This window comes from Lolium perenne, chromosome 5, assembly GCF_019359855.2.
Source record: "Lolium perenne isolate Kyuss_39 chromosome 5, Kyuss_2.0, whole genome shotgun sequence".
In the NCBI taxonomy this organism is placed as follows: domain Eukaryota; kingdom Viridiplantae; phylum Streptophyta; class Magnoliopsida; order Poales; family Poaceae; genus Lolium; species Lolium perenne.
In genome coordinates, this window is record NC_067248.2 from 209038538 (window position 1) to 209060391 (window position 21854).

Genomic DNA, 21854 nt, shown 5'->3' on the forward strand with positions numbered 1-21854 from the left:
CATGCCTATATCATCCTCCCCCCCTTCAAGAAGCGTTGTCCCCAACGCGTGAGGGTCTTCTGGAAAAGGTGACGTGATATGAACATGACACGTCCTCGCCGTCCTCAAGTCTTGCTTGCCATCCACACCACATTCTCCCTCGCGGCCTTCTTGACTTGATACAGCACTTGGCGCCTCCTTTCTTCTCCACATGAGCTTGGACGTCGGCACCAATACCTTCCTCTTGCGAGGTTTTGATGGACCCCTGTGTCGCTGCACATGACCCTGCACAAGATGTGTAATTCCTGGGCCACATAAATTTCTCACACATCCATCCTTGCCTCGATGCATCCGCGGTGTCGCGGAAAACTGGACGGCATTACACCTAGCATGGTAGTGTCACTGCCCACTGTCTCCACTGACGCGCTCGCCTCCCACTCCTCCCACGCGCATCTGCGCCACATGTACTGAAACAACATCAGCACAAACATCATCAGTCTGTATACTGGCATCAACACAAACTGGAACTGGAGCACATGCTGCAACATCCACATCAACAACAAGTGTAGCTTCATCCGGCTTGTCACCAACAAGAACTGGCTTGTCATCTTCAGGCATGGCTGAAACATCACCAACATCAATGCTCGGAACATCATGTACCTCATGCTGCACTTTAGGCTTGTGCAACTTCTCTTTACGCACCACTAACTCCACATCGGACTTGATATGATCATCACCCATAGGCTTCAAAGTCCGATGTTTGCCACCATGCATAAAAGAATATGTATTTTCTCTCCCAGCATGTGTCACATTATGATCATACTGCCATGGACGCCCAAGTAGCAATCCGCACACCTCCAACGGCAACACATCGCACTCTATCTCATCAACATACTCATCAACTGTAAATGGCACACGCACCTTGTGAGTAATCTTCAGCATACCACAGCTATTCAACCACTCAAGACGCTTAGGTTCAGGAAGACGCCATGTAGACAACCCCAACGTTGTCACCATCGCCTTACTTATGCCATTAGTACAGCTACCACCATCAATCATCAACTTGCAAGCCTTGCCCTTGATAATGCACTGAGTCTGAAACAAACTCCACCGCTGACCCTTGTCAACTGTCTTGCAAGCATCATCTTGTACCGTCTTGAGTTGCATATTCAGCCCGCTCAATGGTACATCCTCCTCAACAGTCACAGTAGTGCTCTTGGTATCAGAGCCAGGTTTCCTCTCCTCAGTGACTGTCGGTACTGGAACAACCTCCTCCACGGTAGTGTTAGAGCACACCACCTCCTTTGTAGGAGACGGAATAGACATAGCCATAGCTTCCTTGGAACATAGTTGCGACCTCGTGCCAACCTCAACCGTCGGTGACACAACCCGAAGTAACTGTTTGAGGGTCTTCACATGCATTGTAGGCTTGTTACCAAACACAAAACACGCACGTAAGAATTCCCGAAAATCAAACCAAGTTGCAACCATAATGCCCTTCACACGCATCTCCTTGTTCCACCAACTGTGTATCTCTTCATCCACACGACTAACAGCAAGTGCCAACCATGTAGAACCATCCACGAACTCATAAATACCACACCTTTGCAAACCCTGGTGTATATGACTTTCCCACAACTCATAATCCAAAACTGATGCATAATGATGAAGTTTCCACTTAACCTTAGCCTCAGCAAATGACACATCGACTAATATATCAAGAAAATCATTGAAAACATCTCCAGACCTTTTGTCGGAAACATACCGCTTCCCATGAAAATCACCAGGAAATGACAGCACCCCGGAAGAATGCGGAATTGTAAGTCCGGACGATCGCGCTGAACGAAAAACAACATCATCAACAGGGTAAACCACCGGAGAATTCACCGCAGCAACAGCCTGCACGGCCCACGGCCCGGTTGGACCGGCCTGGGGACCGGTTGTGCCGGCCCAGGGCCCGGTTGGACCAGCCTGTGCGCCGGTATGACCGGCCCAGGGCCCGGTCTGACCGGCCTGGCCACCGGAAACGCGGCTGGGCGGCTCAGTATACGGGCCGGTTGGCACCAACCTCTGGCCCGGTTTGGACCGGGTTGGCCAGTCCAGGGCCCGGTCAACAGGCCTGTGGACCGGATTGCGTCGCGAATCTTCATCTTCTTCCCGATTCCAGCCTCGATTTTTCGCGATTTTGACCTCCGGAACAGCCATGGATGACCGCAAACTGCACCACAACAACTCCAAACTTCCATCAACCAACCTCCTTCGACCGAGAGCCAAACTCCTCCGATCTAGAACCAATCTTCTCCAATGCAAACCGATCTGAAGAGATCGATCAACAAAACCTCGCCGTGAGCAACCCAGAAAGCTGATACCACATGATAAGGGGAAACCCAGTAGATCCACCTAGGTTGATGCCTGATCTTCCACAGCGAGAGCCTGGGGTAGTAATTCCTCCCAACAACGCGATGAACGCAGCCTGGAGAAGAGGGAACGAATCCAGCAAGCAACGGATCGATGAACGATACGCCTCAAACCTTGAGCTAGACAATTCTTGATGAAGACAAGAACCTTCGCGACAGATATAATAGATAAACGGCAGCACCGTACCCCCGGAGGGATGATACACGTGATCACACGCAATGGGGTAAACCCTAATCTTTAGTCTAAACTTAGCTATCCCTAAACCCTAGCCACCCCACCTCCTTATATGAGGGGGAGGTGGCCGGCCAGCCCTTGCTGGGCTGGGGCGCCCCTCTACGGGCCTACCTAACTTGGTTGGACAGGCCAAAACCAAGACTAACTCGATTTATTAAAAATCCCTAATTAGACCATATATGACCATTACATAAACTAAGATAATTAAGCTGGTGGAGTTCTGAATCTGGGCTCCACATAGGCCTCCATGCCCGTATAAAAAAGATAAGCTTAAGCTACTCATTATTCATACACAAAGAACTGAAGACTTTAGAGATTATCTTGATGTTTGAAATGAACATCATGTTTCTTGTTGTTTGTCGCTCACTGAGTTGGCATTGTTTTTACTGATGACGAGGACAACATGTGAAAGGGCTTTCTTGGCTTCCAAGATCATCAAGACTGAATTATGCAATAAGATGTGTGTGATAGATTCTTGATGACTTGATGATGTACTATATCGAGCGAGGGATATTCAAAAGTCTTGATTAATAAAACTACGAAAGTTTTTTAATAAAAGGTTGAGCTTTGCCATTGTCTAGGACTTATGTGTATATACTTCATGAAAGCTTTGCTATTGGCATTTTTTAGGTTCTAGTTATATTCAAATATGTTTTTATTTATGTTGTAATGAGTGGTATGTTAGAGTCATATGAAGCATTAATGTCTCGGGACTCTTGCGTCTTTGCATCATTTTTTCAAAGTTTGCCCTAGTTCCGATTCTTTTCGTCCTTCGTCTGGCAATGTACACCGGCGTCACATTGGGACAATGCTCTATGAGTTTACCAAACTTAGTTTGTCCTTTTGGGTAAACATAGTCTTCGATAGAAAATTTCTTGGGTAAGTCTCGACTCAAAATTTGTGTACGTGTTTTTCTATTATTTTATAAACTTAAAAATATGTTTTCCATAAGACCTAGAAAGTGTGTGCATGCACATAAATCTGTATTTGACTGGATCTGTAATTTGATTGGGATTGTGGCCTAGATCTTGAGTCGAGGGTTTCCTAGGACGGGATTCTCGATCATATCTTCTTGAGTCGAGCATGCTTGTATATTCCTGAAGGTCTAGTATATGCAACATCTTATGTGTAAAACAGGACATGGTTTCCAAGCCCACTAACACGCACGAGGACCATATGCGTGGGGTATAAGCTAGAAAATGCTTTATGCGGCCTATAGTGGCGAACCTAGTGTGTCCGGACGACGGTGCACCTAGTCCACCACTTGGTGTCCGGACAACGGTCCCTCCACCAATCCTGTCACGCCAAGGAAGCGAAGCCAGTCCTACGTGGCAGAACGAAACACGTGGAGGCCATCCATTGGTCCGCACACGCGTTCGTCTCCTCCTCGCGTGCAAACTTAAATCCGCACCACCACCGCCGGCCCCGGTCAGCAGCCGATCGCCACCATCTACCACCACGCCCCGGCAACCAGAAGCTTCTCGAATCCGCCATGCGTCCGGCCTTCCTCGCCGCCCTCCTCCTCGTCGCCTCCGCGGCCTCCCCGGCCGCCGCACTCTACTCCGCCGGCTCCCCGGTCCTCCAGCTCAGCCCCAGCAACTTCAAGAAGGTCCGGCCTCTCCTCTCCTCCTGCCCCAGATCGGCTCTCCTCCCATTTGAGATCCTCTCTGAGCCTGACGGGCGTGTCTCCATTCGCTTGCGCGCAGGTGCTGAATGCGAACGGGGTGGTGCTGGTGGAGTTCTACGCGCCGTGGTGCGGACACTGCAAGCAGCTGACGCCCACTTGGGAGAAGGCCGCCGGCGTCCTCAAGGGCGTCGCCACAATCGCCGCGCTCGACGCCGACGCGCACAAGGAGCTCGCGCAGGTGAGCACGGCTTCTCGTTTCCTTTTGATCTGACTGCACTCCAGATGTGTGTGCTGATCTGCTTGATTCCTGGTGCGATCTCGGCATCACTTGCAGCGACATCACTTTAGTGCTGTCGTTTATTAGTGATTTACGGGATAACTGCCCTTTACTGGTGCGTCAAGCCGTACAAGTTCGTTGGATAGAAACTGGGAGTCATTAACATTTAACAAGTTCAATACCATAACAGTGCATTTGTAGTGCGATATGATAGTTTCGGACAGTAAATTCCAGTGAAGGTTCTTCTACGATTTTCTGTATAGTGATGATATTTGAATTTTTCTGAAGAAAAACTCAATTTAGCAAGTGCTTATCAGGAATGGGGACTTGCTCTTTTGCTAATACTGTTCTGGGATCCTCCGAGTTGTTTACAATTGATGTGCTGTTTGTTTTCCATGTTGAATTGGACAATCGCTCAAGCTAGAAATGGATAAGTATGTATAGTACTATAGTATAAAGCTGGAAGCCAATGCATTGTGCAACTTTAAGGCAATATGATGGCATTCTGGCGCTTAGTAGTTACTAGCAGTCTGTAAATTATAGGCTTAATTATTGATCTTCTATTTCACTTCTTAAGCAGTTTATAGGCTTAATTATTGACAATAGCACACTGTAAGGTGCTTCCATAATGACAATCTGTAAGTAGTTTTATGGAATGTTACTAATACAGCTTATGATGCATGTGTCATTTTTTGCAGCAATATGGGATACAAGGATTTCCAACCATTAAAGTATTTCTCCCTGGTAAGCCACCAGTGGACTATACAGGAGGCAGAGACGTAAAGGCAATTGCAAATTTTGCTCTGTCACAGGTTTGTTGCAGCAAACCCTACTCGTCTTCTGAATTTATTTACTACTATTAGTTTGTCTGATGTCTGATGAATTATCAGTTGCATTTGCTCATGTTGCACAAATAAATTATTCTTGTAATGTGATGTTTCCTATGCTACTCCACAAGTATGTAAATCCATTTTCTGTATAGATTATCTGATCTTACAAGATGTAGTACTAGGAAAGACAAGTGCCACTCTGTCTGTTGGCTGAAAATGCTGTCTTGGTTAGCCACTCTATTTTGCTACTTACCGCTCCTAATGGCTTTGAGGCAGTCATACTGCATAGCTTAGCATGCAACAACGCTTCTTAGTTCTTACCCTGCTCTGAAATATCTGTAATTACTCTTAATGTAGCTGCCTTCTATGTTTTAAATGAGCCCTGCTTCATGCTTCAAATTGGTCATGTATTCTAATTTAATTGTTTATCAGCCATCGTTTTAGATGCTACGAATTGACAATATTCGTTTTTTATCTTGTATTTTTTGAATTTGTCAGTCATGTTGCAAAAGATGTGAGCTTCCACTTTCAGTACAAGGGAAAATATCTGTTTGTTTTGTGATATACAGGTAAAGGCTCTTCTCAGAGATAGATTGGATGGTAAGGCTTCAAGTGGCAAATCCTCTGGCGGTTCAAGTGAGAAGAAAACTGAAAAAAGTGAATCAGTAGAATTGAATTCGAGTAACTTTGATGAACTTGTCATCAAAAGTAAAGATCTTTGGATTGTGGAGTTCTTTGCGCCGTGGTATGTAGCTCAGTACCTTTATTGCTCATCATGTTACTTGATTCTTTAGCCGATACCAGATGTAGCTATTTCTCCAGATTAAGAGGAAATTACACACATAATTGTGCATGGTTAATCATCTCTCATTTACTACTACGTATATGTTATGTATATTCTAGAACATTCTAGGTAAACTATATGGCTCCAGAAGTGTGAATTATAACCAAAATATAATTCTGCATGATTGATCATCTCTTATTTACTACTACGTATATGTTATGTATATTCTAGCACATTCTTGGTAAACTAGATGGCTTCAGAAGTGTGAATTATAAACAAACTATAAAAGATTTGAGTTCTTGATGTTGGTCAACATATTTGAGGCCTACTTTTAACTAGACCGTGTGAGCTCACATGATGTTATAAGTAAGGATGCATCCCTTTTATCCTTTGCCAATAGAGATAAGATTTTCCATGGTATCTTGCTTGATTTTTTCCCTATGTTGAAGCTCTCTCTAGTACTCTGTCGGTTCCAAATATAAGGCATATAAATTACACCAGAAGCCAACGTTGTGTAAGTTTGGTCAAGTTTATTGAAAAAAAATGAACCTCTATAATAGAAAATCAATATCAATAGATCCACCGTAATATATATTTTCATAATGCATTTATTCAGAATTGTAAATGTTGTCATTTCTTGCATCTTTGTACGAACTTAGTAAGATTTGACTTTTAACTAAATTTATACGCCTTTTTTTTTAACAAAGGTATCATCTAGTGTACTTATATATGTTATCAGAATTTCGAATTTAATTCATTTGTTTGGTGATGTATTAGACTTTTGATAACCCATATTCTGCAACTTTTCTATTGAAACTTAAATCATGTTAACTGAGTACACTTTTTGGCTCATCAATTGTATTGTTTTTCTTACCAAGGTGTGGACACTGCAAGAAATTGGCTCCTGAATGGAAAAGGGCTGCGAAGAACTTAAAGGGCCAGGTGAAACTAGGCCATGTTGATTGTGACTCTGATAAGGTACGCCCTTTGGATTATATCCTCATTTCGCATTTTTATCTTGTGGTATTACTTGGTGATCTATATGCATCCCTTACACTTGGGCATTAAGAAAAAATATATTTCCCAAGCCAATATTAAAGTTAAATTTAACAATGCATTATTAATCTGTTCTTTGATTGTACTGTAAAGGGAAATTATTTTCATAAGGATGTGACTAATCCTCAGTCGGATGAGAATTAACTTAGTTCTAAGTCAGGTGACATCATCGAATCATGGTTGCAATTTATATTGCAACTCATCACTAGCACGAATCACAAAGCAAATATGGTGGACTTTTTTCAGTTGCAACCCCACTTGCAACTGAAAAAAAAACTCAGTTGCAACCCAACCCATAGTGCACGAATCCCAGAGAAAATCCGACGATGTAGGACTTGATTGAGCACTAAGTTAATACTCCTAGTTGAGAATTAACAATTCCGTTTTCATAAAATTGCTCACAATTGAAAAAATGCCGCAACTAGTAATTCTCTTTCCATCCATGTATACAAGGCACCTGTAACCAATCTGGATACCAAGGTGAAGAGAAAATGGAGATTATGACCAAGTAGTTATTCACACTAATTAGATTACACAACAATCTTGGATACCAAGTTACCAACACATAGGGTCATTAGCTGTGGAGCATGCAACATACGTATAGGGTACATGCCTTTTATACATGGATGAAGTATTTAGTTTGATCTTCCTGCTGAGTTTTTGATATTCTTGTGATCACTAGCGTGGAATGAAGGATCTATTATTGCAGTTTCATCATAAAAGTTAACTCAGCATTATCGCTCTGGGTAGCATATACAAATTTGCATATCACACAAATGCCGGAGTTCCGTGCTAGTGCATAAATATGATTCTGATGGAAGTTTTGCCGAGGAAAGCTTCAATGGACTAACTTATCCATGAGCCATTTGATTGAGATGTCGCCTACATTTTGTTTGAGGTGTCACTTTAACATGATGAAATGATATCACAATAATTTTGAAAATGGTTTAATCAGGAGAATCAAGTTAGTTACATGTTTGAATGAATTATCGAAATGTTCTAGGCAGTGTATCAGTATAGCTGGAGTTGAAACTTGCCTTTTTTTGAAAGCATGTATGGATGTGCTACTAATCTGCTTTAAGCTTCTTTTCCAATTACCTATGCAAGTATATTATTTGACTTCTGAATTTTGCAGTCCCTGATGAGCAAGTACAAGGTAGAAGGCTTTCCAACTATTTTGGTATTTGGTGCTGACAAGGAGAGCCCGCTCCCCTACCAGGGGGCTAGAGTTGCATCTGCCATCGAGTCTTTCGCTTTGGAGCAGTTGGAAGCTAACTCTGCACCACCTGAAGTTCATGAGTTGACTAGCTCGGTAAGACTTTATAGTATTAATAATTTCTGCAGATCACACAATGAATAATTGATGTTCTGATGTTGGGTTTGCTTTCTTTAGGATGTAATGGAAGAGAGGTGTGCTTCTGCTGCCATTTGCTTCGTATCTTTCCTTCCAGACATCTTGGACTCAAAGGCAGAAGGGAGAAACAAGTACCTTGAGCTGCTACTATCTGTTGCCGAGAAATTTAAGAAGAGTCCATACAGGCAAGTGTCAGCTGCACTGCACTATTACTTAAATTTCACATATTAGTACTATATTCCTCTTATGCCTCTTTGCAAAAACACACAGTTTCTAATCAACAAATCTTACTATTGTTAAGTTGGAAATAACATGTTTGTATTTCAAGTACCTTAAACGGTCAGATCAGGTGCCGTGGGCACGAACAAAACAAGGGGTGCCATAACTGTAGAGCTGGCAAAATTCGATGGATACTTGTCTTAAGTTAATTAACAGCTCACTAACTAGCAGATTTCCCATCTAGTCCGAGTAATGTTTTTAGTTGTTTCCATGTACTGTTACACCAGCACAAAGATCAATGGGTAGCAGCATCGCTGAATGATGACACAGGCTCACGATCACACCTGATTGAAAGGAGTTCCATGCATAAAAAAGATTCTTCTCAGATATTAAGACACATATGTTGCTTGGACACTGCATAATTAGCTATCACAAAGAACTAGGATTGAAAGAATGGAAATTCCTTCAAGAAATGGAAATGAAAGCTACCTGATTGAGGCCTGGCACCAATTAGGTAGCAATAGCATACCTTCTTGCTGCCATTTCACGAAATAAGTGCAGTGCACTTTTACTGCTTTGGAAATCATGTTTAGAAAACCAAAATGCTACTAATACCTAAAGAATTAGTACCATAAAAAATTGCAATCACAGATGAGCTCACAAGCTTGTCACGCTCTTGGCAATTAAAGGGCCATGTGCGCGATCTTATTCAGAACAACTTTGCTGAAGCATGCAAGCCACTGTATATATGAGGCCGGCATTTCTAAATTAAATATGCAATCAAGTCTACAACAGGGAGGTGGGTCTAATCCAAGCATTTCTGTGTCGAAAAAGCATAAAGGGTCAGATCAGATGCCTTCGCCTTGAACAGAACTTGGGCTGTCATTTGTAAACTACATAAGCCAATCAAATCTGGAAACAAGGAGTTGGGTCTAATGCAAGCATTCTGTGTTAAAAAACTGTTATTTGTTCTTGTGATGGCCCGTCCTGAGCCAGTATAGCATTTGCTTTGCAGTTTTGTCTGGGCAGGTGCTGGCAAGCAAGCTGATCTGGAGAAGCAGGTTGGAGTTGGTGGTTATGGCTATCCAGCCATGGTTGCTCTGACCGTGAAGAAAGGCGCATACGCTCCTCTCCGCAGTGCCTTCCAGCTCGCCGAAATCACGTAAGCCCCTGTGCTTATCCATATTAATCGCTGCATCAGGTTCATTAGGCAGACGACTGACAGAAAAATGTCTGTCACCTGCAGCGAGTTCGTGAAGGAGGCAGGGAAAGGCGGAAGGGGGATTCTTCCTGTCGACGGTGCCCTCACGGTTGTCCAGTCGGAACCATGGGACGGCAAGGACGGAGAGATCATCGAAGAGGACGAGTTCTCGCTTGAGGACCTCATGGGCGACGACTCTACACCTAAGGACGAGTTGTGATCGTGAAACGATCTTAGCGTCGAGTAGCCAGACTGTAAATCTGAGGAACACTAATGGTTCACCTGTTCTAAATTACTGCTGTACGATTTAAACGGGACACTTTTTGTGATAGTAGAAAACTTCGACGTGCAAGCAAGACGTGTTGTTTTTGTCCCTGAAATAAAATCAATTCTGGGTTGAATGCCTGTTCATAATTATTGTTGATGATGCAGATGACACAGGATTTACTGGGAACGTACGGCTCAAATCATTGGCGTTTGTCCTGCTGCGGGGATGATTGGCATAAATGGGCGTTCCGCCCGACCTGTCCACTTCGCCAGGCGTCAGCCCTGCCAGCGAAAGCATGCGTTTTTGTCCAGCATCGAGCAGTATTTCCTGTCGCCTGGGGTTCCACGTGCTTTTCTACTGGCTGTTCGTAGTACACCAGTGACATGATCGTTGGGAGCTTTATGTACTCCGGTCTCGATCCGTTGTAGTTGTAGGGAGTACCGCTGTGCAGCCGGAGAATTATGTGGCAGGCAGGCAGGCAGGCAGATTTATCTTGTGACTGAAGACTCGTGCTGTTTGGGGAAGCGACTAGTTATTTATTTAAGCCTGGGTTGCACGTGCTTTTGCTGCTTATTTAATGCACTCTGCACTCACTCCACAGCTCCCGTCTCGCCATGTCTGGGTCTATAGTGGAACGGAACCAAGACGGCAAAACTGCACATAATTGGAGGAGTACATGAACTTGCACGAAGTAGCTCAAGATCTTCAGAAATCCGAGTCCCTTCCGGTCGCATGGAAGTCATCCCCGATCCCTAGAGTTGGCGACGTCGCCGATCCGCCCCACCTCTTGTATCCTTGGAGGCTTGGAGGCGCGGCGAACCACTGCCTCTCGTTGGCGAGAGGTTTGTAATGTCTTTTTTCAAGATGATGAGGCGGGCGGGAGCTAGGTCATGAAGTTTTTTTTTTGCGACGAAGAACAGGATCCATTAAAGCAAGGTTCTTACAGAAAAGCCCAGACAAAGCAGAAAATTACAGATAAGTTCCTCTAGACCTCGATGACGTTGGCGCCGAACACGACGTGCCGCTGGCGTGCCGCCGCCGCTCCTCCACTGCTGCCTTGGATTGGAAGGAGTCCCCTGGCGGACGGGAAGTCGACGAACCTCAGCTCCGGAGAGCCTCCACCGAGCACCGCCGTCGTCGCCATCGCCCTGCTTCACCACATCCTCCTCTTCAACTAGATCGAACCACCGGATCCACCGCTGCTTGGAAACCGGCACGGGGAAGAAGCACAGCGCAGCTCCGCCGAGCTGCGAGCGCGAGGAAGGAGGCAGAGACGCGGCGGCACTCCGCAGAGCACCACCACCGGAGAAGATCCCCGCCTCCACAAAACGCCAGATCGGCCGCGCCACCTCCTCCACGACGCCGCCGACCGGCCACCCACTCACAGCTAGGCTATGTACAAACGAGATCGGGGGTTTCCCCACCCTCCCGCCGCCGGAGCGGCCGCCGGAGGGAGGGGAAACCGGCAAATCGCCGCCGGAGCTGTTGCGAACGGGACGGGGCACAAATCGCCTCTCCTCACTGTAGCGGGGGAGAGAGAGAGAGTCCAAGGTCTCTTTTTTTTCTAAAATATAGCCGCTAGGTCATGAAGTTAGAACAAGGTACCTAGCATCGGCGGAGCCCTTGTGTCCTGTTTATGATTTTTATTGTTTTTATTAAGTGTTTGTACTACACTAGTACTATTGTTGTGGATTTTCCAGAAATAAAAATCCTTTTCCGTTAGGAATCGGGACTTCTGGGTGCCGCCCGCCCGCCAGGTGCGCTGGCGTTGGCATTGGCATTGGCAGCGCACCGCACGCACGGAACGCCGGCACGGGTCGGCACTCGGCGCCCACCCACCACGCCGCGCGCGGTGCCAATCAAGCACGCCCACCATACCCTCCCCAACGACTCGACTCCATCGCACGCTCCGCACCGCGCCGCGCCCAGTGCCCTGCCCTGCCATAAAAAATATCGCCGATGCGATACAGATAGCCAGCCAAGAGCCGCCGCGTTACCAGAGCATCATCATCAGCACCACCAGCAGCAGCAGCACCGCGAGGTACCCGAGGCCAGAGCGCACCCTGTCCCCACCCCGCCGCGCCGCCCCCGCTCCGCATGGCACCCAAGCGCCCGGCCGCGGCGGCGGCGTCGGGATCCGCGTCCGACGCCTCCGACGCCGAGCCCGACGCGCCCCACCACCACCACCCACCCTCCGACACCGACCCCTCAAATCCGCCGCCGCCCAACCCTAACCCTAAGTCCTCCGCCGCCGCCGCCGCAGCCGCCGCGCCCTCGGCGCCCGCCGACTCCGCCCCCGCCAGATCCGACTCGGGGGGCTCCGACTCCGACTCCGACGCCGCCGCCCGCCCCCGCCGCCCCGCGCCGCGCCCCGCCGCGCCCTCCCCCAAGCCCAGGCCGCGCTCCCCGGGCATCAACTCCGACTCGTACGACTCGCACGCGGCCGCCGGCTTCGACTCGGACCTCGACCCGGCCGCCGGCGCCGACTCCGACTCCGACCTCTCCCCGCCCCGCCCCGCCGCGCGCCACAACCCGCGCGCCGAGGCCGCCATCGTCAAGCCCATCAGCTCCCGCCCCATGGACCCGCCGCGCCGCGGCGGGGCCAAGCGGCCCCGAAGCGCCGCCGTGCCGGCGCCCCCACCACAACCCCCCTCCTCCGAGAAGCGCCCGGCGCGGCTCTGGAGCCCCGACGACGAGCTCGTCATCCTGCGCGGGCTCGCCACCTACCGCGCCAAGAGCGGCGTGCTGCCCGGCTCCACCAACGACATCGGCAAGCTGCACGGCCACATCCGCGCCCACCTCAGCGTCAAGGTCTCCACCACGCAGCTCAGCGACAAGGTGCGACGACTCAAGCAGAAGTACCAGCTGCTCGCCACGCGCGCCAGGAGCGGCCGCGACCAGGAGCTGCACACGCCGCACGACAGAAGCATCTACGAACACGCAAAGAAGGTATGGGGCACCAGGACCACCACCGACGACGACGACATTGCCGACGGCGACAGCGAGGAGCTACCAGCTACTGAAAACAGCGACGACGACGACGGCATCGACAGCGGGCGGGACGACCGCTACCGCATCAAGAACCGCAAGCTGATGCCGATCGCCATGGCGAACGGGCACAGCATTCGACGCGCACCTCCTATACCTCCCAACGGCAGGACCAAGACCGAGTTCGAGAAGGGCAAGGACGCGTACCCCTACCTGTGGGAGACCGTCGAGGAGCTGGCCAGGGAGCACCCGAGTGGCGCCGCCTTCAGGAAGGCGTTCGAGGTGCTCGAAGGCTCGAAAGCGCAGGTGATGGAGGACAAGCTCAGGAAGTTCAGGCTGACGGAGATCAGACAGCAGCTGCGCCGGATGGACCTCATGAAGGATACGGTGAGGATGGTGCTCGATGCCCTCGAGAGGGCCGACTGAGCAATGGGGCTGATCCATGGTGAGCACCAAAGTGTTGAAAGGGGGGAATCAAATCAGTCTCTTTTCCGTTCTAGATAGGGGTTTATGTGGTTAATTACTTACTCCCGTGGACAAGCTATTGAAACTAGGCATAGAGCAAGGAGTGATGGTTTTGCTCCTTGCTATTTTCCATGGATCCTTGTATTTTTGTGATTCTTATTAGGTGCTAACTTGTGCTTTATATACTATATCCATCGTGTCTATTTTAAATCAGGGTCCATCGCATATTATTTTTCTTGGGTTGGGTGTTCTCAATATATCACCAAACAGGTCAAGATCAGCTGCTACTGTCTTAGCAAACTGTTTGCAGCATAGAGCTGCCTTGTTATGATTTTGTGAAGATGCTAAGGTTCATCTTATTTTGCTTAGTTAGGGTTAATGTATGCATTCCTTTTTCTTCTTTAGGTTTCTTATAATTAGCATTTATAAACATGTGTAACTCCACTAGTACCTGATTTTCAACACAAGTTGAAGAATGATATAGTCCCTTTTATTGCAAGTTATTGATTAGTTCAAGGGTACTTTTTCTGATTAGAAGTTATGCAGTGATAAATGTGAGTTCCTCATTAAAGTTTGGTTCCACTGCAAATAATACTCTTGCTGTAGTTCAGTAGCCACTCTAGTAGGTTCATGAAACATTGGCTAGCTAGTTGTGTTTATTGTAGCATGTCCCACGGGTTTAGGGCATTAATACTTAGAAGTGCACTTGCTATTTCACATTATTCAGGGTGCATAGTTCAGGACCTCTTAGGTTTGTCACGAAATTGCTCTTACCATCTGTTCTTTAAAGCCTGCCTATTTGACTTCAATCAAATAGGATGGTATGTTTTGGTTTGCTTTAACAGGATTTGCTAGGGCTTCCATCAGAGAGCACATTCTTGGCCTCTTGGGGATGGATTCTATGTGGGAATAGTCTGAAATATACCTGATGATGGTTACCTTTGTTGATTGTGATATATGTTCATGATTCTGCCTATGTTCTGGGTGCTTCTGCAAGTGGTTCCTTGATGAACCTGGTTGCTGTCCTTTCATAGTTCTCCTCACTTATGTTGCATGCTAGTGATTAGTGTACAGCAGGCGATCCTGGTCTCCAGGATTTACTTTAATTGTTTTTTGCACTCTGTCATAATGTTCTTGAGGTCGTGATGTGGCGGCTCAACATGTTTTGTGTGGTAAACCATGATCATGTTCAGTCCAACATCATAAATAAAAATAGATGATGAGTTGGGTTCAAGTTCCAGAGATGAGATCAACTGTGCTGCCTTATCTCCTGATCGTATTTGCTGCTCAGACAGAAGTTTTTTGTTCATTGCTGAGTGGTCTTTATGCGTCGTTCGCTGGATGCAGGCTGAGGCGAAAGTTCAGTCAGAACTGAGCTGGAGAATCCGACTCAAACTGGTAGCACATCTGACCGAAGTTGGCGAAATCATACACTAGCTTTCAGTGTGCGCTGTATGATTCTCCCGTGGGCACAGAGCATGGTGCCGTGACAAAGGCTCATGGCTATGATCTTAACTTCTTTTAAACATAGATGGTGGGATCAGGCTGATCAGAGTTTATGAGGAACGGTGGATTCAGAGTTTAGCTTCAAGCTTCAAAGATACTCTGTATAAATACCCCCAAAAAATACTCAGTATAGGATACCCGACAAGTTGCCAGATAATATGTAGTTTATCTTAGATCCTATCAATTCAGAACATTCACAAGCAGAGAAACAACTGGATGAGAAAATAAGTTGGAACCATGTATCCCAAATCACTCGCACAGGAATCACATTTTTCATTGCATAGCTACTCCATTAATTCTCACCGCTCGATGCAAATTCTACCAGGTTGGTGCTCCTATTGGTGCATTTTCTAGCTGAAAACGTTTATACATATTTCGTGCAACATACATTTGAAGGCGTGCAGTGCATTTGCACGTAAATGGTTGCTAGTCGGTATACAATGTTCGCAGTTGTCCCAACATTTGACGGTTTGATGAAGAGATGCAAAAGTTAGTCATCAAATCATTACTGTAACATGATGAAGTTCATCATATATACATTTTCTTTTCAAACGATCGAAAGGCCGGGACCACTACCAACAATCACCAGATAACAGCGTCAAACTATGTGCTGCCGAAACGAATTTGAGGAGGAAAAACCAGTTCTAAAAGCACCACAAAGTGCAGTTTTACGAATTACAGAATGTTCAGAAAGGGACTATCGCAACTGGATCAGCAGGATCCAGCAACATACAAGCCCTGTCAAGCAAGCATTTAAGCCACATTCCCATCATGTCCCCAGGTTCTCGGCTGTTCATCAGACTCGTTTGTCAGGAGTATAAGATGCATCCCACAGAATTCATTGAAGTTTTACATATATAATTACATATCATCTACATAGAAAACCATCTCTATAACTCCATATTTTTCCAAATATTGGCCTTATCAGCCAATAATTATATGCCCATGTTCATGGAAACAAAAACAAAAAAAGGATTACAAACAATAAGCTGAATGGAATCATCAGGTGCGCATTATGTCAATCAATCCTGTGAAATGTTATATAGAAGCTTGGTTCAGGTGGACATAAAAAACTTGGTAATGAGATGGTCCCAAACTTTATTTCAGTTTTAATAAAGTACGTAGCTTACATGTCAAGATAAAGATAACTAAAAAGTAAGTGCATATGGGCATTTTCATAGAAAGTAGAAGACTAGAGCAAGTCGAATTGCATATTTCAGAAGAAACTGTTATGTCATACAATGCAACATGGATGCACAAGAGCAGTGCATCACACAATACAAAATGGGATGACATAAACTTTCAACAAACTTCAAGCTATTCCACACTTCGTCAAGACAGTTAAATCCCTCAAAACCTTTTATGTTTCTTCTGAACATAGGTGACTAATACTTCCTGAGGTCTCAACTTCTGTATCAACAGTGACCAATCCATGGAATCCAGCAAGGGTTGCACTAACAATAACAGCACGCCAAATTCTCAAGTTTCAGCAAGCGACTGAGAGATTACAGACCAGCGACGTTGAAGGTAGCACCAACGTGATCATCTCCAGGCCAACGAGTAGACATGAGCTCCTCATACTGCAACATGAGAGACAATAACCTTTGGAGGAGCGACGAACTGGTCGCACAGATCATATCTTCCACTAAGGTTCTGAATAAAAGTCGCCTCCATTTGTAAGTTTGTAGAGGGTCTACAGCACGAGGCTTCGCCGAAGGATGCTTCTTTCGTGTATGCTTGCAGAGCTGTCTGTATGAACCGATGTATGAGCAGCCGTCTTGCATGCAGCTCCTCCTGTTTCGGTTCAGCTGCTCCCGGGCAGGCTCAACAAGTGTATATCCCTTAACCTCACCACGGCAAAGCGGGCATTTGAGCTCTACTGAGCCTGGATCATCACAGCTTCCTGGGCTTCTGCATGACTCCATTAGCTGCTCAAGACAATTTGAGTGAAGGAAGTCGGTTCCACATACATATGGACGGCAGCCTTTGTCATGAGATGAACAGAGTAGGAGCACAGCATCATGTGGGCATTCAATGCAAACTGGGCAGATCGCATCTTTCCACGCACATTTCTCTGTTGCTGCTAATGTTGGCACCTGGCTAGCAACTCTCTTGAAACTACAATGGCTGGAGGGCCTCAAATGACGTGCTGACCTGAGCTCACGAGACGAATATTTCATGTTCCTTGAATTTTTTGCCATCTCGAAGACTGCAAGAAAGCAATATAAACGTGCTCAGTATATGTAAGTCTTACACAATCTAATACAAGAAAATCCACAATGTCCAGTGCACAAATAAAAATCAGAGGAACCAGCTGATCTTTTGAAAGGGTATTTTTAAAGGTTCACTTTTGCTTCATTCTTATAAAGAAAAGGAGAAGATGAACTAGAGTCCACTTGATGGTTGATATATGAAAGAGAAAACGCAAGATGCCGTGAAGAAATTAAATGGCTGATGTCACCCACTTTTGCTGTTATACCCTGATATTTTTCTTACACAGTCTAATTCAAGCTAATTCACCTTATCACACATGTTTTGCGTTCATTCTCAAGTTAACAAGAATCTCGAACTGTTCCAAGAAATCCAGCAGCATATATACAGATGACAATTAAGGGAGCAAGTAGCTGCTAAAACTTGAATCATTTGCTTTAGTCAGCACAAGTTCAGCTGGACATTGTACGCTAACGATAGAATTGACCAGAGAATTAAACAGAGTATCAGATGTGCTTGGCCTCTTCACAACAGATATAAATTTGCAACTGTGTTCAGCACAACCAAATAAGGTTTAGCTGCTCTTATAACAAAGGAATCCATATTAATAATGAAAATTTGACCAGATTTTTTTATGTGCGATTTAAATAGGCATACATTTTCACAAATAAGTTGTCCAAGGTGAATTATTGCCGATGTCTCCTCCCAAGAATCATGATGGGCATGCCAGCTTTCATTCCTACTTTTGATGAAAGAAAGGTCAGTTGCTGCCGACAAGTCGACTAAACTTGGTTAAAGATTGTAAAAGGGGAGCTTTGATGTTCCTAGCAGTCCAAGAGAAAGATAACTATGATGCATGTGATTTCTTATTGGAGACGTGAAATTATAACCAGACCAAACATATAAGATAACGATCAATTCCCTCACACCTTCACCCAGTTCAGCGTGCCTAAATGATGGATATATACGTGAATGCGCTGGAACTTGTAGGTACACGGACAGCAAAGAGTAAACACAAAATCATAAAGTAAGGAAATAGACTTGGAGATGCAAACAGGGTCCCGCCAAAGTCCCACTTTTAGTTCATCCTGACATTCCTAGTTTAAATTTAGCCCTAAATTTGAACCAGAAATGATAAGATGAACTAGAAGCGGGATCTTTGCGGGATCCCACCTGACAACTTAAATAGGCTCTTCTAAAATATGAGATTTACTAGTATCAAATCTACATGGCTAACAACATGAGGAACATAGTGTAAAAATATATATCCTAAAAGCCTCTAATTTACAATTTGTAGTAGATGGGAAGTTCAGGGTGTCAAATATAAGCATGTTGTTGGACATTGGGGGATAAAAACAGCTCCCCAAAATCTAGACCTGAGGAAACCTCAGGTAACGCATCTGCAAGAAACAGGACGCCCGTTTGAAAAGAAAAGAAAAGAAAACAGTAGATGCGACGGTCCCTTGGTTCGGCCGAAGCAGATCGAGTGGCGACGTCGAGAGGAGGACGGCTAGGGTTTCGTCTATAATCGGCAACAAGATAACTTAGATAAACAGGAAAAACTTTGTAAAGGCGGTAGGCAGCGGGGGAGAGAAAAGGGCGGATTCGAGCACAGCCGGGGAGATTCGAAAACTGACCGCCCGTTCCTGATTCCTCGGGGCGGAGAGGAAAGGCTCCTCGGCGGGGCCGGGAGCGGCGGCGAGGGGGAGGAGGTGTCGCCTCCGGGGAGGAGGCTGGAGGTGGAGCGTCTGGGAATTTGGTTGGGGCTCCGGCGCGCGGTGGTGGCGCTTTTGAGCCGGTCGGCTCGGCTGCGATGTGGTGGTTAGGGCCTTGGTGGTGGTGGTGGTGGTAGTGGCTTTGACCTCTGGAGCGACGTGGGAGACGAGAAGGGCCCGTCAGAACCTCCCACGGCCCACGGCCCAGTACCGTGGCATCATGGGCCATTGAGATCACGTACCGGGCAGTTCGTGATCCAGTGGGCAGCTGTGATAGGCCGGCAGATCACTGGAATAGCATAAAGCCCTATTTATCGGCCCGCTGCCGGGTGTATTAACACCCGCAAGCGTGCCAGAGCATCGGGTGGCGGCCCAAGTGTCTTTGGTATTCTGGTTTTAGGATTTTTTTAGTTATTTTTTTTTTCGTTTTTTGGCTCTTCCCTCATTCTATCTTTTTTAAAATTGAAATTTTGAATATTTTTCAAATTGAACATTTTCACATTGAAATATTTTACACTTTTGAATATTTTTCAAATTTAAACCTTTTTAAAAGTTGAACAGTTGTTCAATTTGAACATTTTTCAACTTTGAACAATTTGAAAATTTGAACAGTTTTAAAATTTAAACATTTTTGTAATCCAAACTTTTTTCAGATACGAACTTTTTCCAAAATATTCAAAGTTTCAAATCTAGAGCTTTTTCAAAAAGTAAAATTAATATGAAAAAATTTGAAAATAGCCGTTCATGGGCGTTGGGCCGGCCCCATAGGAGCGAGCCAGGGGGAGCCGTTGCGTGTGTGCGTTACTCCCTCTTGCATGCACGCGAGCGGCATATAGGGGAACCTAGAATAGCGTGTTCTTTTCTTTTCTTGCTCAACTGGCAACAGTTCGTGGCGCTGGGGAGTTTCTATTTTGTTACTCCGTTCCAAAATATAAGTATTTCTAGAAAGCTAAATGTAGGTAGTACTACACTGCAAATATTAGGGATGGCTAGTAAAAGACATCATGGAGGATTTTTGGGGTGTCTTCTCAGTGCTTTTTTATTAGACAACCTATTTACAGAAATTACACATATGGTCATCACATGAGACAAACGTGGATCCCTTGCTAGAAGTAAAATTACAATTCTAACCTTCCTCCGCCACCACCATGGTAGTGTCGAAAAAGGGGCAAACAACCTTCAGATACGTGCATTTTGCATCATCATTATTGCTACATATAGGGTTAGTTTTCATTGTTATTTGCCTTCATACATTGTTATTTATGCATTTTTAAATGATTTTTAGGACTTTCCTAAAAAATCCCGTTCTTTGGTATTTAATTCCTAGAAGGCATAAACCTCATTTTTCGTATTTTATTTGTTTCAGAACTTTCTGTATCGCAACAATTCAAGGGAAAAATATCGGATTAGTTTTCACTCGAAGAAAGGCCGTGAGCGGAAGAATCACGCGAGAGGGGCCACGAGGTGCGAGCGGCATGATACGTCGCAAACGTATCTATAATTTTTGATGCTCCATGCTTGTTTTACACCAATTCAATATGTTTTGTTTACACTTCGTGACACTATTATTCATTTTCCGGAACTAACCTATTAAGAAGATGCCACAGTGCAAGTTCCCTATTTTCTGTTGTTTTGTATTTCAGAAAAGGTGTACAGGAAATATTCTCGGAATTGGACGAAACAAAAGCCAAAGTTGCTATTTGACTGAAACGAAGACGGAGTCCAGAGGAGAGACGAAGGGGGCCAGGAGCCGGCCAGACCAACCCTAGGCGCGACCTGGCCTTAGCCCGCGCCTAGGGGTGGTGTGGGGCCACCTGGAGCCCACCAACCTCGCCCTTCCGCCTATAAATTGCCTCCAACGCGAAAACCCTGAACAATCCAGCCTCGGTCCACGAAAAGTTCCGTCACCGTCACCATCGTTCAGACAAGTTTCGGGGGTCAGAAGTTTCTGTTCCGGCACCCTGCTGGGACGGGGATTGACCCTCGGAGTCATCTCCGTCGACTCCACCACCTCCACTTCAATTCCATGATGGTTTGTGGTAGTTTCCCCCTGGGACTACAGGTTCTCGGCTGTAGCTAGGTCCAATTCATATGTATGCCAGTAGTTGGTACGGATAAATTTCTTTTGTCCTTAATGATTTTCGCCAGGTTTTAGAATTTAAGCCTCCAGACTCATAAGGTTTGTTTGGTAGTAGCATATATCTTATAATATTTTATTGATTAAATTAATGGTTAATTTTTTCTCTAAGTGGGTATTATACCTAATAAACGTGTATATGGAAGAAGTAGTACTCGTGCATGCAGGGACTGTAACAGCTTTGCAGTACACTTGTGTTGCGTGGTTCCGTTTCTGTACGGCATTCACTCCTTCCATTGATGTGTAGTCATAACTTGCATGGTACTGCTCGACAGGGAAGACCATATACCTGACTCGAGACTTAAAATTGGTTTGAGGCTCATGTCAGTCACAGCGGCGACATGGTTTTATTTTGGTGTCAGGATTGTACTATGGATCGCCGGTAGGTAAACTTGTACCCAACTCACTGGGATTGTTAGTTTTTGCTAGTGAATTCTTTGGGATGCCTTTCCGAGTCTTTTACTCATCTGTGGAAAACAAGAAGAGTTCACGTTTTGCTGGCCCGGCCTTGTTAATTGATTAAACATATTCTTTCCAATTTAAACTAAAGTCACGACACTTATAAATCAGAGGGAGTACATTACT

General features: G+C 45.7%; 3 protein-coding genes across 4 annotated transcripts; 2 read left to right on the top strand and 1 right to left on the bottom strand.

Moving 5' to 3' along the window:
- The first annotated feature begins 4042 nt into the window (after nt 1-4042).
- On the top strand, nt 4043-10380 carry LOC127301790 (protein disulfide isomerase-like 2-3). The gene is made up of 9 exons (XM_051332064.2): nt 4043-4240; nt 4338-4496; nt 5234-5347; nt 5935-6110; nt 7028-7127; nt 8341-8517; nt 8599-8744; nt 9794-9940; nt 10025-10380. The coding sequence occupies exons 1-9, from the start codon at nt 4124-4126 to the stop codon at nt 10197-10199; spliced, it is 1311 nt and encodes a 436-aa protein (XP_051188024.1). The 5' UTR covers nt 4043-4123; the 3' UTR covers nt 10200-10380.
- A 1781-nt stretch (nt 10381-12161) lies between these two features.
- LOC127301791 (STOREKEEPER protein) lies at nt 12162-13913 on the top strand. The gene has a single exon (XM_051332065.2). It carries the CDS (start codon nt 12345-12347, stop codon nt 13659-13661), a length of 1317 nt encoding a protein of 438 aa, XP_051188025.1. The 5' UTR covers nt 12162-12344; the 3' UTR covers nt 13662-13913.
- A 2486-nt stretch (nt 13914-16399) lies between these two features.
- Nucleotides 16400-19250, bottom strand: LOC127301793 (uncharacterized). 2 transcript variants are annotated; one of them, XM_051332067.1, is made up of 3 exons: nt 19055-19250; nt 18075-18156; nt 16400-17415 (listed from the first exon to the last, which is right to left on the bottom strand). In XM_051332067.1, the coding sequence occupies exon 3, from the start codon at nt 17405-17407 to the stop codon at nt 16712-16714; it is 696 nt and encodes a 231-aa protein (XP_051188027.1). In that variant the 5' UTR covers nt 17408-17415; nt 18075-18156; nt 19055-19250; the 3' UTR covers nt 16400-16711. The 2 variants fall into 2 exon arrangements, with proteins under 2 accessions (XP_051188027.1, XP_051188026.1); XM_051332066.1 differs by lacking the exon at nt 18075-18156.
- Between the last annotated feature and the right edge of the window lie 2604 nt (nt 19251-21854).

Bases quoted from the DNA above. Each gene is read 5' to 3' on its own strand.
- LOC127301790 (XM_051332064.2), top strand. From the start codon at position 4,124: ATGCGTCCGGCCTTCCTCGCCGCCCTCCTCCTCGTCGCCTCCGCGGCC. The intron at 5,348-5,934 runs GTTTGTTGCAGC...TGTGATATACAG, and splicing joins CAAATTTTGCTCTGTCACAG to GTAAAGGCTCTTCTCAGAGA. The intron at 7,128-8,340 runs GTACGCCCTTTG...TGAATTTTGCAG, and splicing joins TTGATTGTGACTCTGATAAG to TCCCTGATGAGCAAGTACAA.
- LOC127301791 (XM_051332065.2), top strand. From the start codon at position 12,345: ATGGCACCCAAGCGCCCGGCCGCGGCGGCGGCGTCGGGATCCGCGTCC.
- LOC127301793 (XM_051332066.1), bottom strand. From the start codon at position 17,407: ATGGCAAAAAATTCAAGGAACATGAAATATTCGTCTCGTGAGCTCAGG.